The sequence below is a fragment of the Cyanistes caeruleus genome, chromosome 3 (genome assembly GCF_971803275.1).
Source record: "Cyanistes caeruleus chromosome 3, bCyaCae1.hap1.1, whole genome shotgun sequence".
Lineage (NCBI taxonomy): Eukaryota > Metazoa > Chordata > Aves > Passeriformes > Paridae > Cyanistes > Cyanistes caeruleus.
Window position 1 is genome coordinate 14,593,089 of NC_141703.1, and position 24,001 is coordinate 14,617,089.

At 36.6% G+C, this 24,001-nt stretch overlaps 1 protein-coding gene across 4 annotated transcripts in view; it reads right to left on the minus strand.

Annotated features, from left to right (window-relative positions):
* The window catches only part of CNKSR2 (connector enhancer of kinase suppressor of Ras 2), a 207,617-nt gene that overhangs the window by 75,827 nt on the left and 107,789 nt on the right, over nt 1–24,001 (minus strand). For 3 of the 4 annotated variants that reach the window (XM_086879914.1, XM_086879917.1, XM_086879916.1), the window contains exons 9-13: nt 20,162–20,308; nt 10,476–10,609; nt 6,541–6,752; nt 2,539–2,628; nt 925–1,139 (exon numbers count right to left, since the gene is read on the minus strand). In XM_086879914.1, the coding sequence (XP_086736040.1) occupies nt 925–1,139; nt 2,539–2,628; nt 6,541–6,752; nt 10,476–10,609; nt 20,162–20,308 (798 nt within the window). The remainder of the gene's footprint in view (nt 1–924; nt 1,140–2,538; nt 2,629–6,540; nt 6,753–10,475; nt 10,610–20,161; nt 20,309–24,001) is intronic. The other variant, XM_086879915.1, reaches the window with a different exon arrangement.

The window sequence follows — 24,001 nt, forward strand, 5'->3', positions numbered from 1 at the left end:
TTTCAAATGCTTTGTGGATGGATATCCAAAGTAAATGAAAAATGCTTGTTGTCAGTTCTGTGCTTGCTGTTGCTCATGAACTTCCAAACCAGGATACATCGTTTATTTTTGTACAGAATTTGGAAACTAGACTTATATTATGTGATAGGGGGAACCAAAGAAAAAATAAAAAGATGGTGTCTTAAAATAAAAAATTTTCTCACTGCATAGTGTCAGGAATTTAACATATACTGAGAAAGGAAATGTCACTGAGAGAAGAGTATTCTCTCGATACATGGGAAGTGCTATGAGGTGAATGTCTTATCACATCTAAAATATGTTATGATCTTCTAACTCCATTTTTTGGACACACTTAAAAATGAGCAAGTCACTGCAATTTTCCTTTTGCATCCTATTCAGCAGAACCACTGCCTTCACACAAATACTTGCATTCCCGAGGGCTGTATGTTAAAAACAATTACATGCATTAGAGCTCTTCTTACCTTGAAAGAAAAACAAATGCCTCCCTCCCACAAGTTTTCCTGCCATTATCAGGCCTTCCAAATGCCTGTACTAAAGGGGTTGTCTGACAACACTTAGCATATTGCAGTGATAGAGGTGCTGGGAAGAAGGTTTCCAGCCAGTCAGGAAAGTGCTGATGCTACCCTTTCCATCAGCAGCAACTAAGTCAAGGCAGAGATATCACTCTGTATTTCAAAAGTGCCATCTTCTAATAAAGGAAATAAAACAATGTTGTCCATCACACATCTTAACAGCAAAATCAAGAATTCTAAAATATTTCTTTGAGACCTAGTTAATGTCTGAAGAATATAAATCAGTGCAACAGCAGCAGTCCAGAGAAGGTTTGAACACCACTGTAAAATCAAGACTGTCTCTTACCACAAGCACAGAGCAATGACTTTTGTTGATGTTATTTTTACTCACATGGTACAAAGCAGTTTCTGGTCCAGGTGTGCCCATGACTTCTTGTCTCAATGACTCCATTTGTAAACTAGGTAACAGCGAGTAATGACTTGGACTACTACTCTTATCTCCCTTCTTTTTGGACTTTTTCCCAGTATCCTTTTTGCTATTCCTTTGAAACATGTAGTCTTCTTGACCTATTTTCTCATTGCTCATATAGCGAAGCAATGAATTTTCTGTTGAAAGAAAAGTAATGCAAAACATCAGTGTGAACTGCTGTAATCATATAAATCCTGCTTCCAGAACACAGCAATCTTAGCAATATTCCTGCTAAGATCTATTGTCACTTTTAACTCTTCAGGACTATTTCATTAACAAAGACCATATGCTTCTTCGGTTCAGCTGTAATAAGAAAGCGAACTTTTGGTAGGGAAAATTCATGACTCTTACAGTTTTCTGGTATATTTTAAATAAAGGGAACCAAATATAAAAGGAGTTGCACATCAATAAATTTTGCCTTGGAGTTTTAAAAAATGAGTAATGATGGACTTCTGGTAAGTTTTGGGGTTTTGCTATTCTTTTACCAGGAGTCCTAATGAATACAAAAGTTAGTGGTACCACACATTTTAAAGTAATTTGCTCTGAACATTCATTGGAGATCATTCACCCTGTCATATATAATTTCCCTGAATACTCTTCCAGGATGTAGCAATTTGTAGCTGAGACATCCTGAGAAGCAATGTCTGTCAATTTAGGAAACCTCAGCGGATTTCTTTTTCACAAAATTGTCTGTCTTTCCTTGCACTAATGTCAACTTCTAGTATCCACAGCCTCCTGCAGCAAGAGGTTCTTCAGCTTGAACATTAACTGCAGCAGCTCATTTTCTTTTTATCCAGCAACTGACAGAGATATTTCATCTCTTTGCCCTTTTTTCAGAATAAACACTGACAAACCTGCTTTCCTTCATTCTACATAAGCTTTTATAAACCTTTATTATGTTCTACTTAAGTTCCCCAAACTGATAATGGTAATGATTGATGACTGCTTAACTGACCCCAATTTAAAAGTCAATTCATGCACCTGTTTAGTTTTTGTTGTCTCCTAAACCTTCTTGTATTTAACTGCATTTTTCTTAAGAGAGTAAGAGACTGGAATTGCACATACACAGCATGAGCAACAACTGACATGGCAGCATAAGAATATTTCTAAATTTGGTCTTGTATTCTTTTCCTAATAATTCCAAAGTGTTTCCTTTTTTGATCCCTACTGAATATTTAGTTAATATTGTACAGAAATAGCTATCATTACTGCAACATCTTGTTCCTGGCTGATACCAGCAATCTAAGAGGTCATAATTTCATATGTGGAGTTAAGTATCCAAGGCTCACAACCCAAAATTTTGAAGAACTTATCCTCTTTGAAGTAAATCCCATGCTGCTCTAGAATGTTTTCCAACCAACTTCCTCAATCCTAAAATAAAATCTGCAAAAAATTCAGCATACCTAATAAAGAAAATGCCAAAACAGGTTCACAAGCACATACAGCTAAGCAAGCAGCAAAATGATGGTGAAATATATAGCTTTAAGGAAGATAAAACCGATAATGCCTTGTATAAGATGTGTTCAGATTACTTACCTCTCCTAGTATCTCTTTTTATTTTATTGGGGTCCTCATAATCTCCCACCCAGTTATATTCCACTGGCATAGAAATAGGCCTCAACTTCCCTGGAAATAGAGGAAAAATTGAGATCATGCACCATAAGGCAGCATTAACCCCATATTCTTCAGAAGAAAGAACAAATTATGTGCTAAGCTGCTATTCTACAGGATGGCTTATGAAAGAGGATCCAGCACTGCCTCTGAACAAGAGGTTAAGACAGGAGTCTTGTATTCTTTAACAGAAAAGAAGCAGTTAAGTATTTAAGGGATTTTTTTTAAGTTTAGAAAATAAATCCAGTGCACTAAAAAATCACCACTGGAGTGACATGTGACACTGACAAACACAGTTTTCACTGAGTAGTATCTATTTCTTACTCTGGAAGCCCCTGGCACACACATGGGAGAACTGTTTTAAAGCACATGTGAATTGCTGGTCACAGAAACCTGCGTATATCACTCAAGTACCTTCACAAATAGCATATTTGCTGGTGAGCTTACATGATCCATCAGTAACCAAGAAAGAAAGGAAGTAGAAAAACCTCTATATGTAATTTATTTTGTAGCATTTCATCCACAGAAAAAAGTACATTGTCATTGCTAAATTCACTTTGACTTCAGACTGCAAAAACCAGAATAGCTGAATCCTATCCTACCTTTTGAATTTTATTGGAAGCTGCTGAATTGATTTCAAAAAATGCTGTAAACTATGGTTTATATTTAAAGATTGCACATATATAGTCAGAAATCAGTGAAATCAGCGTGCTATGGAACTTAGTGGGGCCACTTAGAGTGGTCTAAATTCTTTAGCAAGTTGAACAGTGTATTGAAACAAAGTGTAGGTAAATAATGTACTGAAACAAAACAGAGAATCATAGCATATGGCATATTATCTGACTGACTGAAACCAAAATGTTTTCCCAACAAGATCAGGCCTTGCTCTTTTTTGAATCAATCTACCAGCCACAAACTCAAATAGTGAGTAAATAATTTTATTTTAAAAGTAGCAAAGCTGAAAGCAAAAACTTCAAAGGTTTTATTAATTATTCTACCAGAAAATCCCTACATAAAAGTCTTGCTCCACATTTTTGAGGTTAAATCCATGATACACTGAAAAAAAAGAGACATGTTTATAATGAAAACAAATATTCAAGCATGTCCATCTCCCTGCTGAACTTCTGTGTGCATGGAGAGCACACCATCACCATGCAGGCAGCACAATGGTAAAAGTTTTTATCATCTTTAAAAAAAAAACAAAAAACTGACAAAAAGGTTGTATGTTCTGTACAGACCACATGATCAGGTCACAAATACATCACTACTCAGGAAAATCACATGTATTTTAAATTTTTCACTTATCATTCATTTTACTATTTAGGGCCACATATTTAAGCCTGATTGAAGCCAGTGAGATTTAGCACACACAAAGTCATTTCCTGATGGATGTATTTCGCTGATGTTTACTTGATCAGGAACAGCTCTCAACAGTTTATTTTCATAGAAAGAAAACCTTCTTTTCATTGTTGAGGCTGAACACACAGTACCATATTAATAGGAACTGCACACTTAATAAAATAGAAAAGCTACTAAATTGATTGTTAAAATCTAATTGTTATCAAAAGTAACAACAAATTTTCTGAAAAACCTTCAGCTGCTCCAAGTACCTGCTTTTGTATCTGGCATTAAAACTGCAATGATCAATTTATTTCTTTCCTTAAACTCAAGTTTCATTTGCTTGTTACCCCTCCTAACAATCTTGTTTTTAGCCCATATTAATTTCCTAACTTCTTTTCCATGAGGAGGACACTCAGGGAAATTTTTATCTTGCATGTGAACAGAAGCTTTCCAAGGCCAATTAGCAGCAACTGTAGAAGAGTTTGAAGCCAGTAAGTGCGTGAAAGAGAAATATCTTTGTTAGTATCATCAAAAAATGTTAAAAGATGTCAGTAAAGAAATTACAGAGGGCCTCATTAACCTCTCATGAAGGAGAAATTTTTTGTAAAAAAACTGACACATCACAAAAGTAATGGTAAGTACATATTGAAAACAATTATTTCTCTAGGCCTGGGAATTCTCCTTGACCTTCCTTAATGGGTGACCATAAGCCAGAAGAGTGTTATTGTCATTTTCCAGATTTCTGTGAAACCCCAAGGTCATGCCTACCCACAAACCTTATGTTAACAAATGCCATGTGAGAAACTTTAGAATTTAATGCTGAAATGGTAATATTTTTAGAAAATACACTTAAATGAAAGTGGACTTGACAATGTGAATTCATTAAAAAAAGTGAGATCAAAAGTGAAAGACTGTAAAATAAATGTGTTAAATAATGACTGATTTTCAGTGGAGTCTTTGATCCATGTCTTTATGACCCTTTCTGCTAACAGAAAAAGAAGGCTGAAAAAGCTATCCTATAATATAATAATGGATTCAGCAGTCCTTGAAGAAGAAATGTGTTCTTCACTCTCAACATCAGTATTAAAATTTAATGTCTGGAGCAGTGAGTACATCCCTATTAATGGAACTGACTGCAGCCACCAATTGTAACATTTGAAATACTGGAGTAATAAAATTGATATATCCATTTTGAAAATGTACCAGTTATTTTGCACAGAATAGGCATGGTTAGAAAACACTTGAAAAGGCTTTGAAATCAAAAGGATACTGAAGATTTCTCAGCAGGATGGTGTAGAAAGGGTACATTTTTTGAAAGTGCAACCTTTCATGTTGTGCAAGCACATTGCTCCAGGTCCTGAGGATACTTTACATAGCTCAAGTTCAATTTATATCAAAGTTATCAGGCTGGATGTCTGGGGCTTGGCTGCATTATGTACTAAATCCATGCTGATTCATATATTTACATCTATTTTCTTCACAAAGGTATATGATGACAGGATTGCTATAACAACTCTAACATACAGCTTGTGCTCACTTTAAAAACTGAAGTAACATAGCAGGCAGGTTGAAAAAATATTGAAGTGTGGGCTCAGCTAATACTAGAGCAGTCAAAATACCTTTTTAAGCCACGAGATTTTCTCCTCATTTTCATCTATAGCCTAACAACTTTATGTCTGTACAATTTTATATTTGGCAGCAGAAAACCAGTTTTCCCAGTCCAAAGCTGATCAAGTTACTAGCTAAAGGAAGACTTCCAACAGTTTCAAGGGTAAAATAAGCTGGATACAAGGATTTGAGTATCAAAACTCTTAACAGAAATTGTTTCTAAATTCTCATCCTAAATAAGCCAAAATCCAAGATGTGGATGTAGCATGAATACACGTGTGTATTTACATGCAAAATTTCTCAAACAATCTATGATCTCAAGCAAAGATGAACTGCTATATGTAAAAAGCCATACAGAAATGTTTATATAGGAATACATATTGCAATATAGGAAGTTACAGGAGGTTAATACAGTATTACCAAAAAAAAAAAAAGACCACTGTCAACCGTCATACATCAATTCTGGGGCTAAAGAAAAATTAGAGAGTTTTAGAGAGCAGCGCAGCATGAAAGCAGCATGTCATCTCTTGGTAAATCTGAAGGGGTTTGATTGTTATTATAACTAGTAAAGTTTTCCCAAAGCTGAATTCCAAAACTTATTCAAGTCTTGCCCTTATAATGAGAGAAAATTTCCATTCTGTATTTTTAGTAAAAAATAAGTTAGTAATGAGCTTCTGGTATAAGGTTTTTTCAATAAAATGATGCTGAAACATAGTCTGGAAAACTAAGCTGATAGCACAAAGAGAACCTAGATTCAGAAAACCCATCAATTTTTAACTGGACTTACCTATCATAATAAGTGTTTTTCTTCCCTATAGCAGAATAAGCTTTTAGGCTGAAATTGGACTAAAGCAGTAATGAATTCTCAGCAAAATCAATGGCCACAGGAAAAAAAATTCATGGTTAAAAACAAAAGCAGATGCATGAAAATCCTAAAATCAACAAATGGTGATTATCTTTATGAGATCAATGCTGTACCATATGTTGGTGTGCTCTCTCTCCTTCCAGGACCACTTGTTCTTCCTTTCTCATACTCATAGCAGTACAAAACTGCATCTTCTTCAACCACATTAAAGCGCTTCCGATATTCCTGGTCCAGAAATGAGTTTGGAGATTCAGATCCTGTATGAACTGGTTTGCCCACTATATGTCTGCCAACGTCATCACAGGGGAGATTTCCCTTTTCATCCCTTTAGTTAAAAAGAGAAGTTTTTAATATATTGAGATAAGACACTGATTTTTTATACTGTGAATATTGCAATAACCATGGGCCTATGTCAATATTTCATAGACTGAAACAGATGAAATCCACCCCACATCAGGATCACACAGCATATATGCATATGCATGCATTTATATGCCAGTTACCTCACACATATGTTTGTTTAGTTCTTTACTGATTTATCCATCTCATTGATTTCTCTTGAAAAGAATTACAGTGATAAAATGGATGTGCAGTCACTCTTTTTATTTTTTCTTGGTTTTTTTCTGGCATCAACCTTGCACTTTGTGATGTAGTGCAGAGGAATGACATTGGCCTTAACATTTTTATACCTGCATTTTTAAATACATTGGGTACTTTTACATGGCTACATGGCAAGCATCAGCAAACTCAATCTGGTTCCTTACACTTTACCCTAGATCAAGAAGAACTAGGCACAGAAGACATACAGACACCTGACAGCCTTGCACAATCATTTCAGGTCTAGAAGCTGTATAGGTACATCCATTTTCACCTGCTTATCAGCTGCTACCCCAGCACAGTCCTCACTCTGCACCTTGTGCCAGATTCCCAAGATCTTTTTGCTTTCCTGCAGCCCTGCCCCACTCTTTGAAAATGGAAACTACTCAAAGGACAGAGAGTAAGCTGTGCCGGGTTAGGAGTCCTTTCTTGCACTAGATGAACCAGGACTCATCTAATAAATGTGTTTCTAGAATTGCCTGGAGACGGTTGCAAAAGACCTGATCAGACAGTCATTTCTGGCAGTAAAATGCAGGTAGTCAAGAGAGAAGTAGGTATTCAAGAGGTAATCAAGAGACATGCTGGGCCATATGCTCCTGTTGGAGTCCTTCAGCCCCTGTGAACTTCCATGTGAGTTCCAAGCTGGCCAGCATGCTAACCCCTACTTCACCTGGCATCTTGAGACTCCCTGAGACCAGGCAAAGCCTCCTCATGGGGCCCAGGCAGCAATGAAGGATGAGAAAAGGCCATCCTGCCTTGATGAGACAGTGCAGCATCACAAACCCCCACTGTCAGTTCTAGCTGTGGTCACTACACTCACTTTGGCTAGCTGCTGTCCCAGAGGATGGTGATGCCCCAATGGGGCTGTGGGCTCCCCTCCAGTCACAGAGACTTTCTGTGGTGACAGAGCTGGGGACCCCAGCAGGTAACTGATGGAGACTGACATACACCATTAGCCAGGTGCTAATCAATGCTGCAACCACCATCAGGGGCTGGCACAAGGAAGGCAGCACAGCCTGACCTAGAGGGATCTCTACTGCAAGCATGAAGTTAAGTACAGAGCCCTCAGGCACACCCCCTTTGGCACAGCCCTCTAGAGATGAGGGCTCCAGTTCTCATCCCCAAAGGTACTTGATAGATATGAGCAGGCACTAACACACAACCAGCACACAAAAAGTGATGGTGCCTTTTTGTCATGCCATCCATGTGAGGATATATCAGCAGCTGTACTGTCTGTGGGGATCAGCACCAAGGCTTTGGGTTTTACAATTCACATCAAAACATCAAGTCTTTTCCTCTGTTCCACTGACAAAAGGAGGCTTGTTTGTTTGTTTTTTTTTTCCTTTGGAATGGCAACAACAAACTGAGAAACTGAGATGTTGAGCAGTTTGATAAAATCCAAAATACACACATGATTTAATATAGTTAATCATGGACAAAAAACCTGATGAAATGTCCAAACTAATTATTCAGAAACACTGCATCCTATGTGACAGGTGAAATCAAGAAGAGTCCCTTTGGATTAAGCTGATGAAAAAAATCAAATGCACAAAGCTTAACCTCTCTACAAGATTACAGCTTATACTAATATGTATTATAAGATTTAATCTGAATTGGTCCAAACAACTACATTATTATCATGACTTAAGAGATGTTATTAAAAATAATCAAAATTCATTTGGAAGATCTCTATTTATAGAGCAGAACTCAAAAACTGAAGAGTAGTGAATGTTCACTAAAAATATTTTAAAAATTAGGATGCACTTCTTATCAAATAAAAATATTTTTGTGATGGTAAACATAATCAGAATCAGTACAAAAGTGCTAATTATTTAACATAGTATAGTTTCAGGAGCACTATGTCATTACCATATGACTACTGTAGTCAAAGAGAAACACACCTAAGACTGTTTTGGTTGTTTTATGTTAATAGACTAGAATTAAATACTTGATGCTTTTCTGTAGATTTTCTGAAAACCAAGTCCTTAAAATACTTATGTAAGCATAACAAAGAACTGCTGTCAGGGAAGTAAAACACATATGTGATTCCTGTGCACAATTCAAGTGTGGTGACTGAGAATGTTCTCATTTAATTAAAAGAAAAAAATAGTTATAGTAAACTAGAGTATGTGTAAGTTCAACTAGGTTATACACATCACATTTGAAATAATTTTATTTCTTTTCTCTGAGAAATAGAAACCAAGCCAGGTACAGATGAGGCAAGGATAAGGAAGGAACAAGGGACACAGCTTAAGGCTTCACAAAAGGCTTCTGACATCCTCACAAAGTCAAACTGCACTTCTGCCCTGGAGAGTTTTTCATATCTCTGAGGAGTAAGAATTTATCATAGAATCTCAATTTCTCCTCCCCAGTAGGCAATTTAACTTGCCATATACCTCGCTCTTGGACAAGCCCCTGGAAAGTCCTGCCAGTATCAGGTCATACATCTTCTTAACTGGCTAGAGGAGTTACTGATAAGAAAGTGTAAGAAAAACTCAGCTACAAGAAACTCAGGTACAAGAAAGTACATGCTGCTCTTATAACCTTTCTAAGAAAGGTAACTAAAAGAAAAGCAAGAAGTAACTTAAAAATACATTAACTGGACATACGCTAACCTGTGTCTAAGATCATGGAAGCTTTAGGAATTCTGATTCCTCTTAAATACAATCCTAGACCTCTGGGTAGCCACTTTTTGTTCTATTTGTAGGCCATAATTCTCTCAGAGTTTCAGGAATGCAACATCTGTGTACATTAAGGAATTATACTGAATCATTTGCAGTTGTGTAGGCTAATGATTCTGCAAGGAGGATCTGCTGCTCTTCTGGCTCAGCAAGTCCAGAGACCTGGGAGAGATGAAAATGCCTGTTCCAGGTGACAGCTCAGAGTAGCAGCTGTACTGACAGGGAACAGCAGGGTCACTGCACAGTCTAGCAGAGTGGCCACAGTAAAACACAAACCTGAAATTTGTTTTAATGCTATCTAAACAAATGTATCTGAAAAAGAAAACACTATAGCAGGACTAAACAGTGCTGTTGTTGAAGTTGTAAAGTTTCTTGCATTTAACTCAGACTCCTTTCTGCATCATGATTACTGGGCAAGGGGACAAATACGAGCTCCTTTCCTAGTTACAGATTCAGGGTTTCAGGTAACTTTTGCTCTTTTGAATGAGGATGAAACTACAGCAGTCAATTGATTAGGCCATATTTGAGAAAACAGGGTGCTGAACCTTCTTTTCTAAACGCTACTGTCCATTTTGCAGACAAGATACTGATTCAGAATATTGTGGGTCTGATTTAACACATCTACACTTAATAACCAGTTTACCTGCAATATACAGTATTAATATGGGTTTATCTATAGGACAGACTAATAAAATAGTTATGAACAGAATGGTCAGTTACTTCACAAACATTTTTTATATCAAATTGTACTGTGAAATGGTCTTTTTTACCTGGGAACATAAGGTTCTGTTGGAGGAGGGGGTATGTAGAGATCCTGCAGGGCAGAGCTGTCTCTTTTTGTAGGTGTACTGATAGTGCTGGATGGAGTAGCAACACTGCTCGTAGGGCTTCTAGGAATAAGAGGCTGGTTCAAGAGAGAGAGAGAAATAATCATGATTATACTTATAATTTTTAATTTGTAAAAGCAAAAACCAGAATATAGCTCAGAAAGCTGAGGAAATAGAAGTTCTAACATCCTGTGTGCTTTTAAACTGACTAAAAAACCACTCATGTTAAGAAGGCAGATCTACAAATGGATTTGTATTGTGCTTATAAAATTAACTCCTCTGATTACATCTTTTTCCCTTTAGCACAGCAAGTTTATTGCCAATGCCCATAAAATTAGTGATCACTAGAGCTACTGGAGAAATCTTAATGAGTAAATAACATACAGAATCCAGTTAATTCCTTAATTAAACTAACATTGTAAAGAAAAAGTCTAGTGTTTACAGCAAAAGGTGCATAAGTAGGCATTAAATTGAATGTCAAGTCCTCCCATCTGCTCTACAGCTTAAGAATTAACTGTGAAAGCTTCAGTTTATGCCTGCAGATGCTGTTAAATCAGGTACTGCATCCTCAGAGCACATGCACTATGAGAGAATCAACTGAAGATTATTATTTTTCTTCATTCCCCTGGGCACACTCCTCACAAAATAACATTTACTCACAGGTAAATAAACTGTACCCCTCCTTGCAAAATAATCATGCATTCTAACTATCATTCCAGTCCAGATAGGATCCTTCCTCTTAATCACATTTTTTCACAAGATTTTCACAAGATTTTTCCAATTCTCTACACAGATGCAGAAAAATCAAATAAGAAGAAAAGTCTGGTTGTTTTTGTCTACTTAATAACATATCTGTCTTAAAATAAAAGTCTTGAGTGGCTTGGCTGGTGTGATAGCTAAACTCATGGAGTAGAAAAAGAAAGAGTAGAAGAGAAAGTACAAGAGTATCTTCATACACCCTAAAAAGAATCTAATATTAAAATATACTGAGTTTTGCTTTGGAAGAGTTTTTTTCTCCTCCATCTTTTTGGAAGTTTATTCCTTGAATAAAGAAGTGCTGGGATTGAAGATAGCTCACTATCTACTATTTCTGACCTTAGTAACTGCTTGAAGACACAAACATTTCACATTGTACTGATGGCAGAGAAGCTCTAAAGGTGGACTAATGGGTGCATAGAAAGATCCACCTCCCAGCACTATTACCAATACTTTATGACAGACCAAAATGGTATTCTTGTGCAGAATAATCAGTTCTAATTTTCTAGATATTAATCTTGACACTGTAGGAAGAAACCCAAGAAGTTTAAAGCAGGGTCATAGCCAAAATATTGCTCATTCATCAGCTCATGATAAGTGATAGACATCTATGCCTATCAAGCCAAGGGCCACATCACTGTGTTACTTTTTTACAATCTGTATATAGGAACGATGAATATCACTTAGAGAACCTCATCCTTTAGCCAATTACTGCCTTGTTTTAGGAACAGAGCTGTGTTAGGTGCTATGTAGCTCTAACATCAAAAAACTCATGCTTAAAATTGTCTTATTAAAGCTTTGCAAGTCCACCTTTAGAGCAACAGCTATAAGCTGACCCAAGTTTTCTTGTTTTGAGTGTTCAAAATCTGTCTGCTATAAACTGTGATACTGCTTAACTCTTTCTTTCCTCATTAGAATTAATGTGAGTATTCTACAGCAGGCCAAAGAAAGACTGCCAGCATTTAGAGGAAGAAAGGGAGAAAGACACACACAAAAAAACCAGACAGGTAAAAGACTTTACAACCACTAAAAACAAGACAAGTCTGCAAAAATAAGAATTAAATTGGTGGCAAAAACAGGTCAAAAAACCCCAAAACAATAAAAACCACCTTAAACATCCCCCCTTCTTATTTCAGAGAAACAAAAATCTTATATTTTAAATTTTCATCTGCAACACTGTAGCCATAGATGCTTTTGAACCACTCACTAATACAACAGTGTTTGTTACCTTTCTGATACGTTGCACTTCTATAACAGTAACACTTTGTGGCTCACTGAGTTGCCTATTGAATTAATTTTCATTGTAAACCATGAGGATTTTGTGACCTAGATCCTGTTTACACTTGTTAAGCCCAAGCTGTTTGCTCATGGCTCGTACCAGCAGAAGCTCTGAAAGGAAGACAAACTGTATAGAAGGGCTTGCTCTTCTCCACTTAAAGAAGACAAGCCTTGACTTTATCTGCATGAAAAGAGAGTTAAGAGGAAAGGAGGACTTAGAGACTGGAATGGTGGCAGTCAATATGAGCATATGGTTTATGTTATGTAGGGAAAATCATGTTCAAGCATAAGAGTGTTCTAGACTAAGAAGACTTTGATGTGTCTCTGGTGATCCTGACAAGCTGCTGCAGGGCTAGAGGACACAGGGAAAGAATTTACTTCTAGAATACCTGGCTGCAACTATTTTAATGATATTGCCCTAATTTCTGTGTGGAAAAAAGAACATATATCTATATATATGTATATACATTGCTGAAGTCTGAGGAATCTGTTTGGTATAACACAGAGCCCTTATATACACGTCAGTTTGTCCTCCAGGCAATTTGCTGGTTGATCCTGGAAATCAGCTTGGGTTTGTACATCTTTTACCACAAAAATGTGGTTAAAACAGTGAGTACAAGAGGAAGAAACTGCATTCAGTCTAACACAGAAAGCCACAAGCTGTCCAACTTACTGAAGGCCAGTGGTTCCCTGTCAGACACTGTCAGAGGTGAAGACAGTGTAACTGGACACTCTGAGTGACTCCCAAAGTGAAATCACCTTCCCACAGCACCTGGAGCTCTCAAGGGGACAGAAATCATAATCCCATCCAGGTGGAGGCACAATCCTGTAGAATTGCCCCAAAACATACTAGAATGTCTCATGTATTTTCCATATTTCTTTTGCATTGCCAAACCAAACTCTCCACTTATTTCCACAGAAACAAAGTCGTCTAACTAGAAAAAAGGGAAATCCTAACTTAAAAATAGGTCACCCCTTTTTTAACAAAACCCCAGTATTTATCATGGTTACACCAGTGAATCAGTAGCTTAGTAAGAGTTTTCACATGTTAAAAACATTTAAATGGTCTCTCCTGGTAGCAGCTCAACACAGTGAGTGCCTTGCTGTAACTATCACCTTGTGCTGTAGAAGTTCAGCTTTCATTTTTATATACAGAATGAAAAAGTCTTCAGACCCCTCTGGCTGAAAAGCAAGCCCTCAGAACATGGCCTAGAGGTAAGGTACATCTACACAGTATTTTGCATTGAAATTTAGAGACCTCAACTGTTCAAGTCAATCTGGTCATGTGCAAGTAACCAGGTTACATAGTTCTCTATTTCAATGGCAGCCACATGCAGGCACATGGACACAAAACCACATGCAACTCCAGTCAAGAATTTCTCAGCTGGATGCCTTGGAGATCAGTGCTATCACTGATTTAATTCTCTTCCAAGGAGCAGAGATTCCTGCTGCAGTTCCTTTTGGCGAGGGCAAGTGGGATTGCTGAAATAGCAATAAAACTAAAATATTTTCAGGTCTGAAGAGTTGAATTCTTGGCCCATGGGAAAAGCCTGACAGAGAAAGTTTGGAAGGTACATATTAAAATTGGGACAACCTAAAAAATGTCCCACAAATGACCCTGTATTGATCTTAATCCACAATGACAGACACAAAATCTGTAATTCAATATATTTTGGAGTACTATTTCTCAAATATTTTAAATGCACCACCCTCCCTCAGGTGCATTAGCCTTTACAGAGCCTTCCCTAAACTGCTGCTTGGCTGCAGAACAGGGAACCAGCCGTCTTCACCCACAGCAGCTTGGCTTCCCTGACACTGGGAAAAAGGAAATCCCTGTTAGCACTGACAGCACACAAGTCCCCTCTCTTCTGTCCCTGGTTGGCTCTGCCCTGTGGTCACCATTTCCCTCTTGCTAACAGGAACCATTGCTGCTTTTCACACCCCCAGTCTTGAGGAAACCAAGGGTGTCTCAATGAGTCAGCATATTCTTTTTGATTTTTCTAGTTAAACAATGAACATAGTCAATATTTAATATATACTACCTAAAATTATTTTCAATTATTTTAAAACTCTTTGAATCTTTCATTAAGTCCCTTGGAAGCTGCAATGTAAGTTTGAGAAACATTGCTCCAGGAAAGGACATACAATTTTTCAAAACATAAACAAAACTAATAAAAAATTTTAGACTGTATTATCTTTATAAAGTATTTGCATCAATAAGCAGATTTTACTGCCAATATATGTTTCATATTGGATCAAAGTAACAACAATACATAGAACAAAACATTTCCAATAAATTAAACTTTTTATAAGAACAATCATGACATGAAGTAATGAGATACTGTAACTAATTCAGTCAGAGTTCATTTTAACAGCACACAAAGAATGCCCAGTTCCCATGCAGTTAAAAGACAACTAAGTAATTTAAAAGCAAACAAGTTAGTATTTTATCCAAAGTTAATAATTAAAAGTGTAGGATTATTAGTTCTAGTCATAAATGATGAAAACAGTATATAGCATTGTGTCTAGATGAATGAAGGAGCCAATATAATCAAGTAAGAAAATATACAGAAGAATAATAAAAGTAGCATTTTCTTTCAAACAAAGGACTTGGTATTGTTGTCGCTGCTTCTTATTAAAATGAAAAGATGAATATATAACGGTGGAAATATGATGCACATCTAATCCAAAACAAACTGTTAAAAAAACTACAGATACTGAGCTGTAGGTGCTTTTAAAACAGTACAATTTAATCAAATACAAAACAGTACAGTGAACTATAAAGATACACAAAAGGTGACATTTAAAAGGGCTTGGTGAAGGAGGGGTCAGAAGGTTTTTTTCCAAGTCAACACACCAGATGTGGCTGGCAGCTGGACCTGCCTCACTGCAATGAGGAAGAGCTGTCCCACCGACACCAGCAGGTGTATTCCAAATTAATCCAAGCATGGCACATGTTGCTCTAGCACTCCTTTTCTGTATTGAAAAAAAACTGGATGAAGAGTCTTCCACACTGTAATAAAGTCCATTTTCTTTTGAGTAATTAACAAAGCATTCTCCAGAAGGCAAAGGAGGTCTTTGCAGCTAGATTCTTGCTAGTGTTCTGACAGCAACTTACATAAAATTTCATGTGCTCTGAGGATCTTCTCTATTGAACTTTCCACTGTTATTCAAACAGCACTTGAAGGGGCCTTCCTTTGAAACCTCCTCAAATAACACAAAGTGGAAAGGAGAAATAAAACAGACAATCTAGAGTAGAGTAAATTTATTTCTGTTAGGTTTTGAACCAGACAAAAATTTGGAGAGTTCAAAGATAAAGTCACCTCTATGTCCGAAAAATAAAATAAAAAAAATTAAAGGTTAAAGTTAATTGGATTGTTCACCATTTTCAGTAGCAGTCAGAAATACAAATACTGCAAACTGCAATATCATTCTAGGTTCTCACATAATGGATCAGACTATCAAAAAAAGTAACTGAAAGGCAAATTTAGTTAAGTTTGTTTTGCAGGCATAACATCATAATATTTATAGTACAATGCCATATTAATAAATACCTTCAATTTTGCAAAAGGCAACCACTAAATTCCCCAAGGCCACAGCTGCCTAATTCAACTGTTTCAAAAGTAGTAACAAAAAACGCAGGCTGAAAAATCCCTTGACTTCACAAATTTGGACATGATTCTAAAATGCATCATGGGAGAACCTTGATTATCAGTAAGAGGTTGGATACTGATGGATATTAAAACAGACAATCAACTCACTGCAAACATGAAAAAAAAACCTCCAACCAACCAAACAGCACTTTCTTTAATCAGGACACAATGGGGAAAAAAAGGAGTTTTTTTATTCCTGTACTGATTGACCTTAGAGCTGGAATTAATGTGCTTGTAAATACAAACTCATTATGTAATGGTGCATAGTATAGCCAAAGGCTAATTGTATTACTTTACTGTGCATCAAGCCATTCAATTTCAGTTTCAGGACAGCTACACCAGATGCATAATTCTTCTTCTTCTTTCTTTCTCTCCCTTAGCCTTTCATATTTATTCTAAGGATAAGAATATTTATGAAAAGAATAAATGTGTTTCTGCTAAAAAGGAAAAAAAAACCCAACTCATAAAGAATTAAGAATTAATAATTATGTAGCCTGCATTAAACTCCTAACTCCTGACAAGACTGCAGCGCGAAGGTAGAGCTGCTCAAAGTAAACAGCTGAAAATTCTAAGAAGCATTTATACCAATTAAAAACCAGTTAATATCTGAATGATCTAAAAGCATCTTCCACACTTGGAGACTGTAAATGTTTGGCTATGGTTAATCTAGATCACTAAGAGTGGGCAGAAGGCTCTTAAACATTTCACTATCAGTTTGTAATTTAACTCCTAGGATACCCTGTCAGCCACACACAAACCAGCTCGCTACACTGGTGGTACCTGCACACAGCCTGAGCTGGGACACTCAGCGAGCACTTCCCCAGCTCACAGGTATGTTTATTATCTTGGCACTACGTCTAGGCTGTCATACAGCTGCAAATGGCAAACTTCATGTTCTTAAACACGATTTTGGACTGAACAAGCTGAATGTCATTTACCAATAATGCCTCCACATTACTCACTTTAAGCTAAAATTAAGTTTCCACAGTTCTCAATTTAAACATCACAATGTAAATTTTAACATAAATGAGTCTCCTAATTTAATACGCTGAAATTACCTTCTACACCTATGGCATCAGCTGTTACACATATTGATTGGTGGGATGCATACAAAAAACTCAAGCCTTATTTTGTCATCATCCGTACATTAGGGTAAACTTTCACCTTCCCACCTCACTCATCACAATATGATTAAGTTGTGACACCACATTTTCCCTGTGTTCAATCTATTTGCAGAAAAAAAAGACCACAGCAGTCTTTTTGCTTATCCTATTTCCCATTTTATCAGAATTTCCTTCCCATATCTCACTCTATAACTTTTGAATATTTTGCACTTTAACAGAATTATTACTGAGTCACAATTTCCTTACAGATTGTGTCTGCTGAATAATACATACAGCTCAATTAACTTAACTCTGGGATGACAGCACATTTGTAACATTCTCAAATATTTTGAGACATTCTGATACGGGAAAACAAGTTACCATAACCTCTTTTGCTTTCAAAGTTGATGATAAGCACTGCTTTCCTTTACAATTTTTTGTATTTGCTATCAATTTCCTCCCTCTCCTCTCACTTTACATCCCAAACTTTATTAAAGAATAGCCCCTTTATGAGAATCAGGAACATAAGAAATTCCAGACCAGTCATAGCATCAAATTGCGATTGTTAAAGATTTTCTGAAATTTTTTTCCAGACAATTAAATAAACATAATTTCTTCATATTTTTACAGCTATAAAATTGCACTGCACTTGGACTTCTTTTGATGTTTATTGATAAAATATACAGTATGATTTCACACTTAGGCTACATTTAAACTTTAACATCAGTTGACTTTAACATCTGTTCAACTCTGATCTGCATAAATCAACAGAAATTTCCACATTATGCATCTTCTGAAGTTTGCACTTCACCCTGGAGCTTTCACTCCACTCCGCCTACTTAAGAAAACTCAAAGAAGTGTGTTTCTCACACTAAAATTATAAATTACAACAGACACACGTATGCCCACTGAACACATAAGGTTCTGGCCTTTTCCTGGTGTCGGGTTTGATAAAATCAGAATAATACCATCATGATACCAGAATTATTATCTGCAGTGTTAAACAATGTCTCTATTTGTGTCATATCAGCCTTGAAAATATTTCCATTTTTTTGTGCTAACAGCAAGAACCAACCCTCCCACCCCCAATCCTCCCATTGCCCTCCATTCCCCAAACGTGTAAGATTACAGAAAATCACTGTCTAGGGTCAATGTCAACCAGCACAGATAATCTACATTCAAGCCAGCTGTCCAGATTCCCTTTATTATCAAATGCAGAGAGAGAGGCATGTGCAGGGGCAAATTCATGGTATCCTAAGGTAGATCAGTCGAAAACAGGCCAAGATGAATGAATCAGTAATTACCAATGCATGTCTGCTGGCCGAAGGGAGTTTAAATGATAAATCTGAACGACATGTAGGTATTTACATAGTAGGTGCAAAGTGTGATCAGTTGAATAAGGCCCAAGTACCTGTCAAAAACTTTTGATGTGGGGTCTGCAGAGTAATTATTCTGGTAATAAATGATAAAGTGAAACAAATGCAGTATTTATAAGCATGGCCCAATTCACCTGAAGAAATACCAAACTCACCCAAACTCACGATTTAGACTGAAAGCATTCAAACCCATTTAAAGCAATGACGTGTATTTTACATTTGCATTTATATTCTCACTAAAGTTATGGAAAAGTGCAGCCTTCAAATATAGACATTCATACACTCATTTCATGCATCCAGATTTGCAATTTTATCTTCAGATACTAATTTCTTATTGAATATTTTTTCATTGAATGTGTATTCAGCTCTTTATCTGTGAAAGGCCAAAATATGTCAATCATTTTAGAACTTAGTTTCAAAGACTATGATGCATTTCATCATTCTAATATATATTTATACACACACACACACACACATATATATATACACACACACATATGAAAGAAGTTCTTCATGGAATTAGTTTTTTTCTGTATCTTCTAACATATCAAATGGCATAAGATCACACATAATGGCAGTGGCATTTCCATATCCCATTTTCCTTTTATCCAAACTTTGCAGAACTTTTTTCTCTTTCATATGCACTTAATTTTTAATTAGAATTTTTAATGTGGTAATAAAAATGTCTCAAAGAATGCACTCTTTATGCAAACAAAATAAATTTCTAAACAGTATTCTGTCTGAACTGAATGGAAAAATGGATTATTTGTTGGTTCCATCAGTTAGTTACATGCCTTCATCAGTCTGAACATAACTTTTATTTCCTAGAGTAATCCATCACAGTGACATTTTATCCTAGAGTTAAACATGAAAGCTTTTCTGAAACCATTCCATGGCTTTCAGCACATTGCAAGCTTACTAAAATTACGTGCCCAGCCAGACATCCTGTGCCTCTGTATGTGCAAGCTTTCAATCTCAAGGACAACTCTGACACAAGTACAGCTTTATTTACATGAGGAAATTTTGATGATCAAGCAGTTTATTGAATCCAGTCACCTTATAAATTTTCCTGTAACTACATGAGTAATCAAACTGAGAACTCAAAACCTTTTCTTCCCTCTTATTTGAGATTATACTGTACTGATAACTTCACAAGAAACCAAACTAAAAATTAGCAGTTTGTGAAGAATGTTTGTCGCTCTTTAGCTAGAAAAATTATCTGAGGCTACTTTTCTGCATTTTAGAACACTGGGATGATTACTTCTTAACTTTGAGAAGTTCTAACAGGTTTAATTTCAAATTAAGCCTATGAGAACAAATGGCAGAGAAATAATTTCAGAAACAATTTTTCAAAATATACAAGAGTAAATCTATACGTTGCTGAGGATGAAGCACAATAAAGCATCATTGAGATAATCTATAGCTAAAATGATGGTGTATGACTTATGATTAAGCTTCATTACCTGCAGAGCAAGGGGCTTCCATCTCATATTTTTCAGTAAAGCTGGTGCTGAGGTAAGCATGCTCTGAGGTCGCTTTTTCAAAGTTAAGATAACACCACTCGGATCCTCTCGTAGTGCATTCACCAAATTTTTCAACTGCCACCCCACCTGGTAACCAGTAAAATCATTACAATAAAATTGAGGTACATTATTCCATAGGTAATGTTCCCTTTTTAAATAAGATTAGTAAATAACATAAGGAGTGCATATATATCATAAAGGAGATTAACTCTAGAAATGGCAAAATTTAATTACTGCATAAAAATCACATAAGCTAAAATATTTATTATAATGCATTAGGATGTATACGCATAATTTCAGGTTTTAGATTTAATAAACCACTTTTACTTCACTGCAAATGCACAATTAAATCTCAAGGTGTTTTCAAACTTAGCTCTGGTACATAGACTTTAGAGACTAGAAAGTTAAAAAGCCCTGGCTGTTGTATTGACAGTTCATTGCAAAACTGAGCATTTTGTATTTTGTGGTTACTATTCAAAGTCCACTAACCACATGTAGTCATACACTATTACTCCTAGGAATTTTCTGCAAGCACAAACCAGTTTAGGAAAACCTACTCTTCACACTGCTATAAAAAATGAAGTCATAACCACAAGGCCTTTTTTAAAATAGTACTTCTTTCACAATGATTTCAGAAACAAGTACAGTAAATCCATGACAGAAATGTAGTCCAGTCACTACACATTAGCCCAAAATAAAATTTTCCTAATTTAATTACAGCATTTTGAAACATTTTAAAATTAAAACATTGATTAAAATGGAAAGCAACAAGTTTTGGTTTATAAATGCAAGATAGAATTTTCTGAATAATTTACTTTGCCTTTTGGGGAAAAGTACTCAAATACTAAAGTTGTAACAATGGTTTTAAGTCTGAATAAAGCCTGAGTACCAGATACCTATTGTGAAATGCTTTAGAATAGTAAAAGTATGCTTTTTCAAGTTTAGCACCTAGACTGGCAATACACAGAATCATACATCCCTTCAAAATCTTGGCCTGTAGACTCAGAAAGTGATTATTTCTATAAACTTTACAGCTTTTCTACATCTTTTTGCTCTGTCCCCTACCCACGCCCCACTAATTAAACAAGTAAATTTTCGTAATTTGTAAATGATCACAACTGTGAATATTTTCCTTCTTTCACAACTCATACAAGAACACTGTCAAAAAGAAAACTACCCAGCTGAGAAGAGGAAAAACAAAAATCTAGAACTTTGAAGTGGCAAGTTCAAAGTTTATATCACGTCAATAAATTTGAAAATTTGAAAAATCAAATCAGCAGTATGAACAAAGAGCACAGATGTTCCTTATCACTGGCATAGTGCAGTATGACACAAACATGTGCTACCTATGCTTAAGCAAGATAATCACATGTAGGTTGTTGCTACTTATTTTGTACCTTATTCCCTATTACACCATGCCTCACTTTGGTTAGTATCACTTATTTTAAGAACTGCTTCTCCCAAACAAGCATCCCACTTGAGCCAACACTAATTTTACCAACAACTCTGAATCACAAACATGGCTCAAATCCCATCATCCTTTCTTCAGCTCCTGTGAACCTACCTGTCCTGTTTCCAGCACAGCAAAAGCCCATTATATCCAGGACGCACTTCTACAGTAAGATTATTGTATGCAGAAAAAAAGGGTATTGATAACATACATATTTATAGAATATTTTTCAGCTTTCACAGAACACTTTCAAGCATGCTGAAATCCTTATTTTCAGTCCCATGTACTAGGCATATGGCTGTTATAGAATAAAATGAAACATGAAATTAACCAACTCTGGCTCAATTCCCACATCCCACTGAAGTTTCCATTGTGTTTCAACAGCATTTAAATAAAATATCTTCAAGCCCAAGCTTTGTGTGTAAGGACATTACAATTTTATAAAAAAAATACCTTGCTATTTTCAATACTGTTTTCTTACTCTTAGAGACTTCCACCACTGCTTGGAAGCAATATATTCCCCACAGTTACATAATGTAACAGTGGGCACATGCAAGGTTTCATTTGCTATCCAAGAGAAGGAATTATTGGCCTACAGTTCATGTAAGCTACGGTACTGCACACTGCAATTCCCTAATGCAACAACTGAGGAGGGATTTGTGGAGCAGAACCCTTCTGCTGAACAAAGCAGCACAGGGAGCCTTGAGGAGAACGTGATTTGACCTCAGTTATGGGGTCAGAATATAAAGCTCTTCCCATTTAAGTTGGTAGGACACTGCATGCAAAAACGGTACTTTAAAAAAGCCATCTGTTTCTCACTGAAATAGCCAGAGGAATATAAATATAATTAGGGCTTTTTGGTTATGCTAGCATTTTAAAAATAATTTTAAATGCACTTTCATACTTAGCAGAGATAAACTGTCTCGTGTATTTGAAATATGCCTTACATTGCAATAAATGGGAGATTATCTAGTCTCTTTCTAAGAGTTAGGGGGATTAAAGAAAAAAATCACTTCAAAGCACTACATCTGATGTATTTAATTTAGAAGCTCATGAATAAAAACAATTTAACTTAATTTTTCACAGTGAAATTTTGAGTTTACTATAAATTTCAAATGAAGTTCATCCTCTGCTTTTATCTACTTCCCTGACAAAAGTTTTCTGTCTGTTCAGACAGGCCTTGATGGCTGCTCATAATCTGAACAAAAAGTATTAAATTGGCCCAAGAGGAACAAGCAACATAAGAGGCAGTCAATAATCAATTGAAGGAAATCAATGTCTACATAGAAGGCCTGTTTATCAGTTCCAACATATTTCAGACCCTCTCAAAATTCATTTTGACACAGACATAACAATTTTATTTGAGGTGATCAGGCTGGAAAGACAAAAAAGCAGGGACTATATCTGAACTGAAAACATTTTTCAGAAATCCACTTCAGTGACACACAACCTACCCTTTAAGTGCAATTTGGTTTTATTCTCTCTAACATCTCCTTTCTCATGACCACAGTTAAAAAATTGCAACTTCTAATCTTCAAGATTTTTGGGCAGATTTTTCAGAGTTCCTATCACATCCTTTATGGATAGCAACAGGAGAGTAACAAGAAAGTTTCAACACTGGTTTGAAAATTCAATATATACATAAGAGGACTGTTTTAGCAGACAACTTTACTTATAGTAAAAAACCCTGAGCAATTAATTTCTAAAACAGCACACTATGCTGACTAGGTGGCCATTTTTAAGGGCCAAGGAAGCTACTGCTGCTTGCTTTAAAATAAATTTACATTGTTAAACTAGTGCCACCTAGAAGCAGCAGTCAGGAGAGGTGTCTTTGATGGCAGCCTAAGTCCAGTGCTGGCTTTCTGGCTTTCGCTGCCCATGCCTGAATCCCTGAATCCCTGAATCCCTGCTGGCTGCCTGTGCAGCTCCTGGCCACCAGCACAGAGGGACCAGGGCAGCCACTGGTGCCCTGAGGGGCTGTGGAGAGCTGGTTCTGCCAACATTACAGCAGGTATCTGTAATGCTGGTATCACCACCCATCAATCAAGTACTCCTCTGCTGGAGGAGTCCACCAGTTCAGGGAGGGACAGAAGGGGTAACCCACACCTAAGGACAGGTGGTCCAAGGCCAGACCAGCAGCGCTGCTGGGGTGGCAGGGGCAGGAGCACCACGCTCCCAAGGGGAGGGAACACTGTGCAGACACAGGGCTGCACACAGGGTACCTGCAGCACCAGCATCAGACCACCTCCACATTTCTCATTGCTCCACCACTACCTGCCCAGAGACCGTGGCCAGGCTGGGAAGCCTCACCAGAATGCTCCAGAGTCACT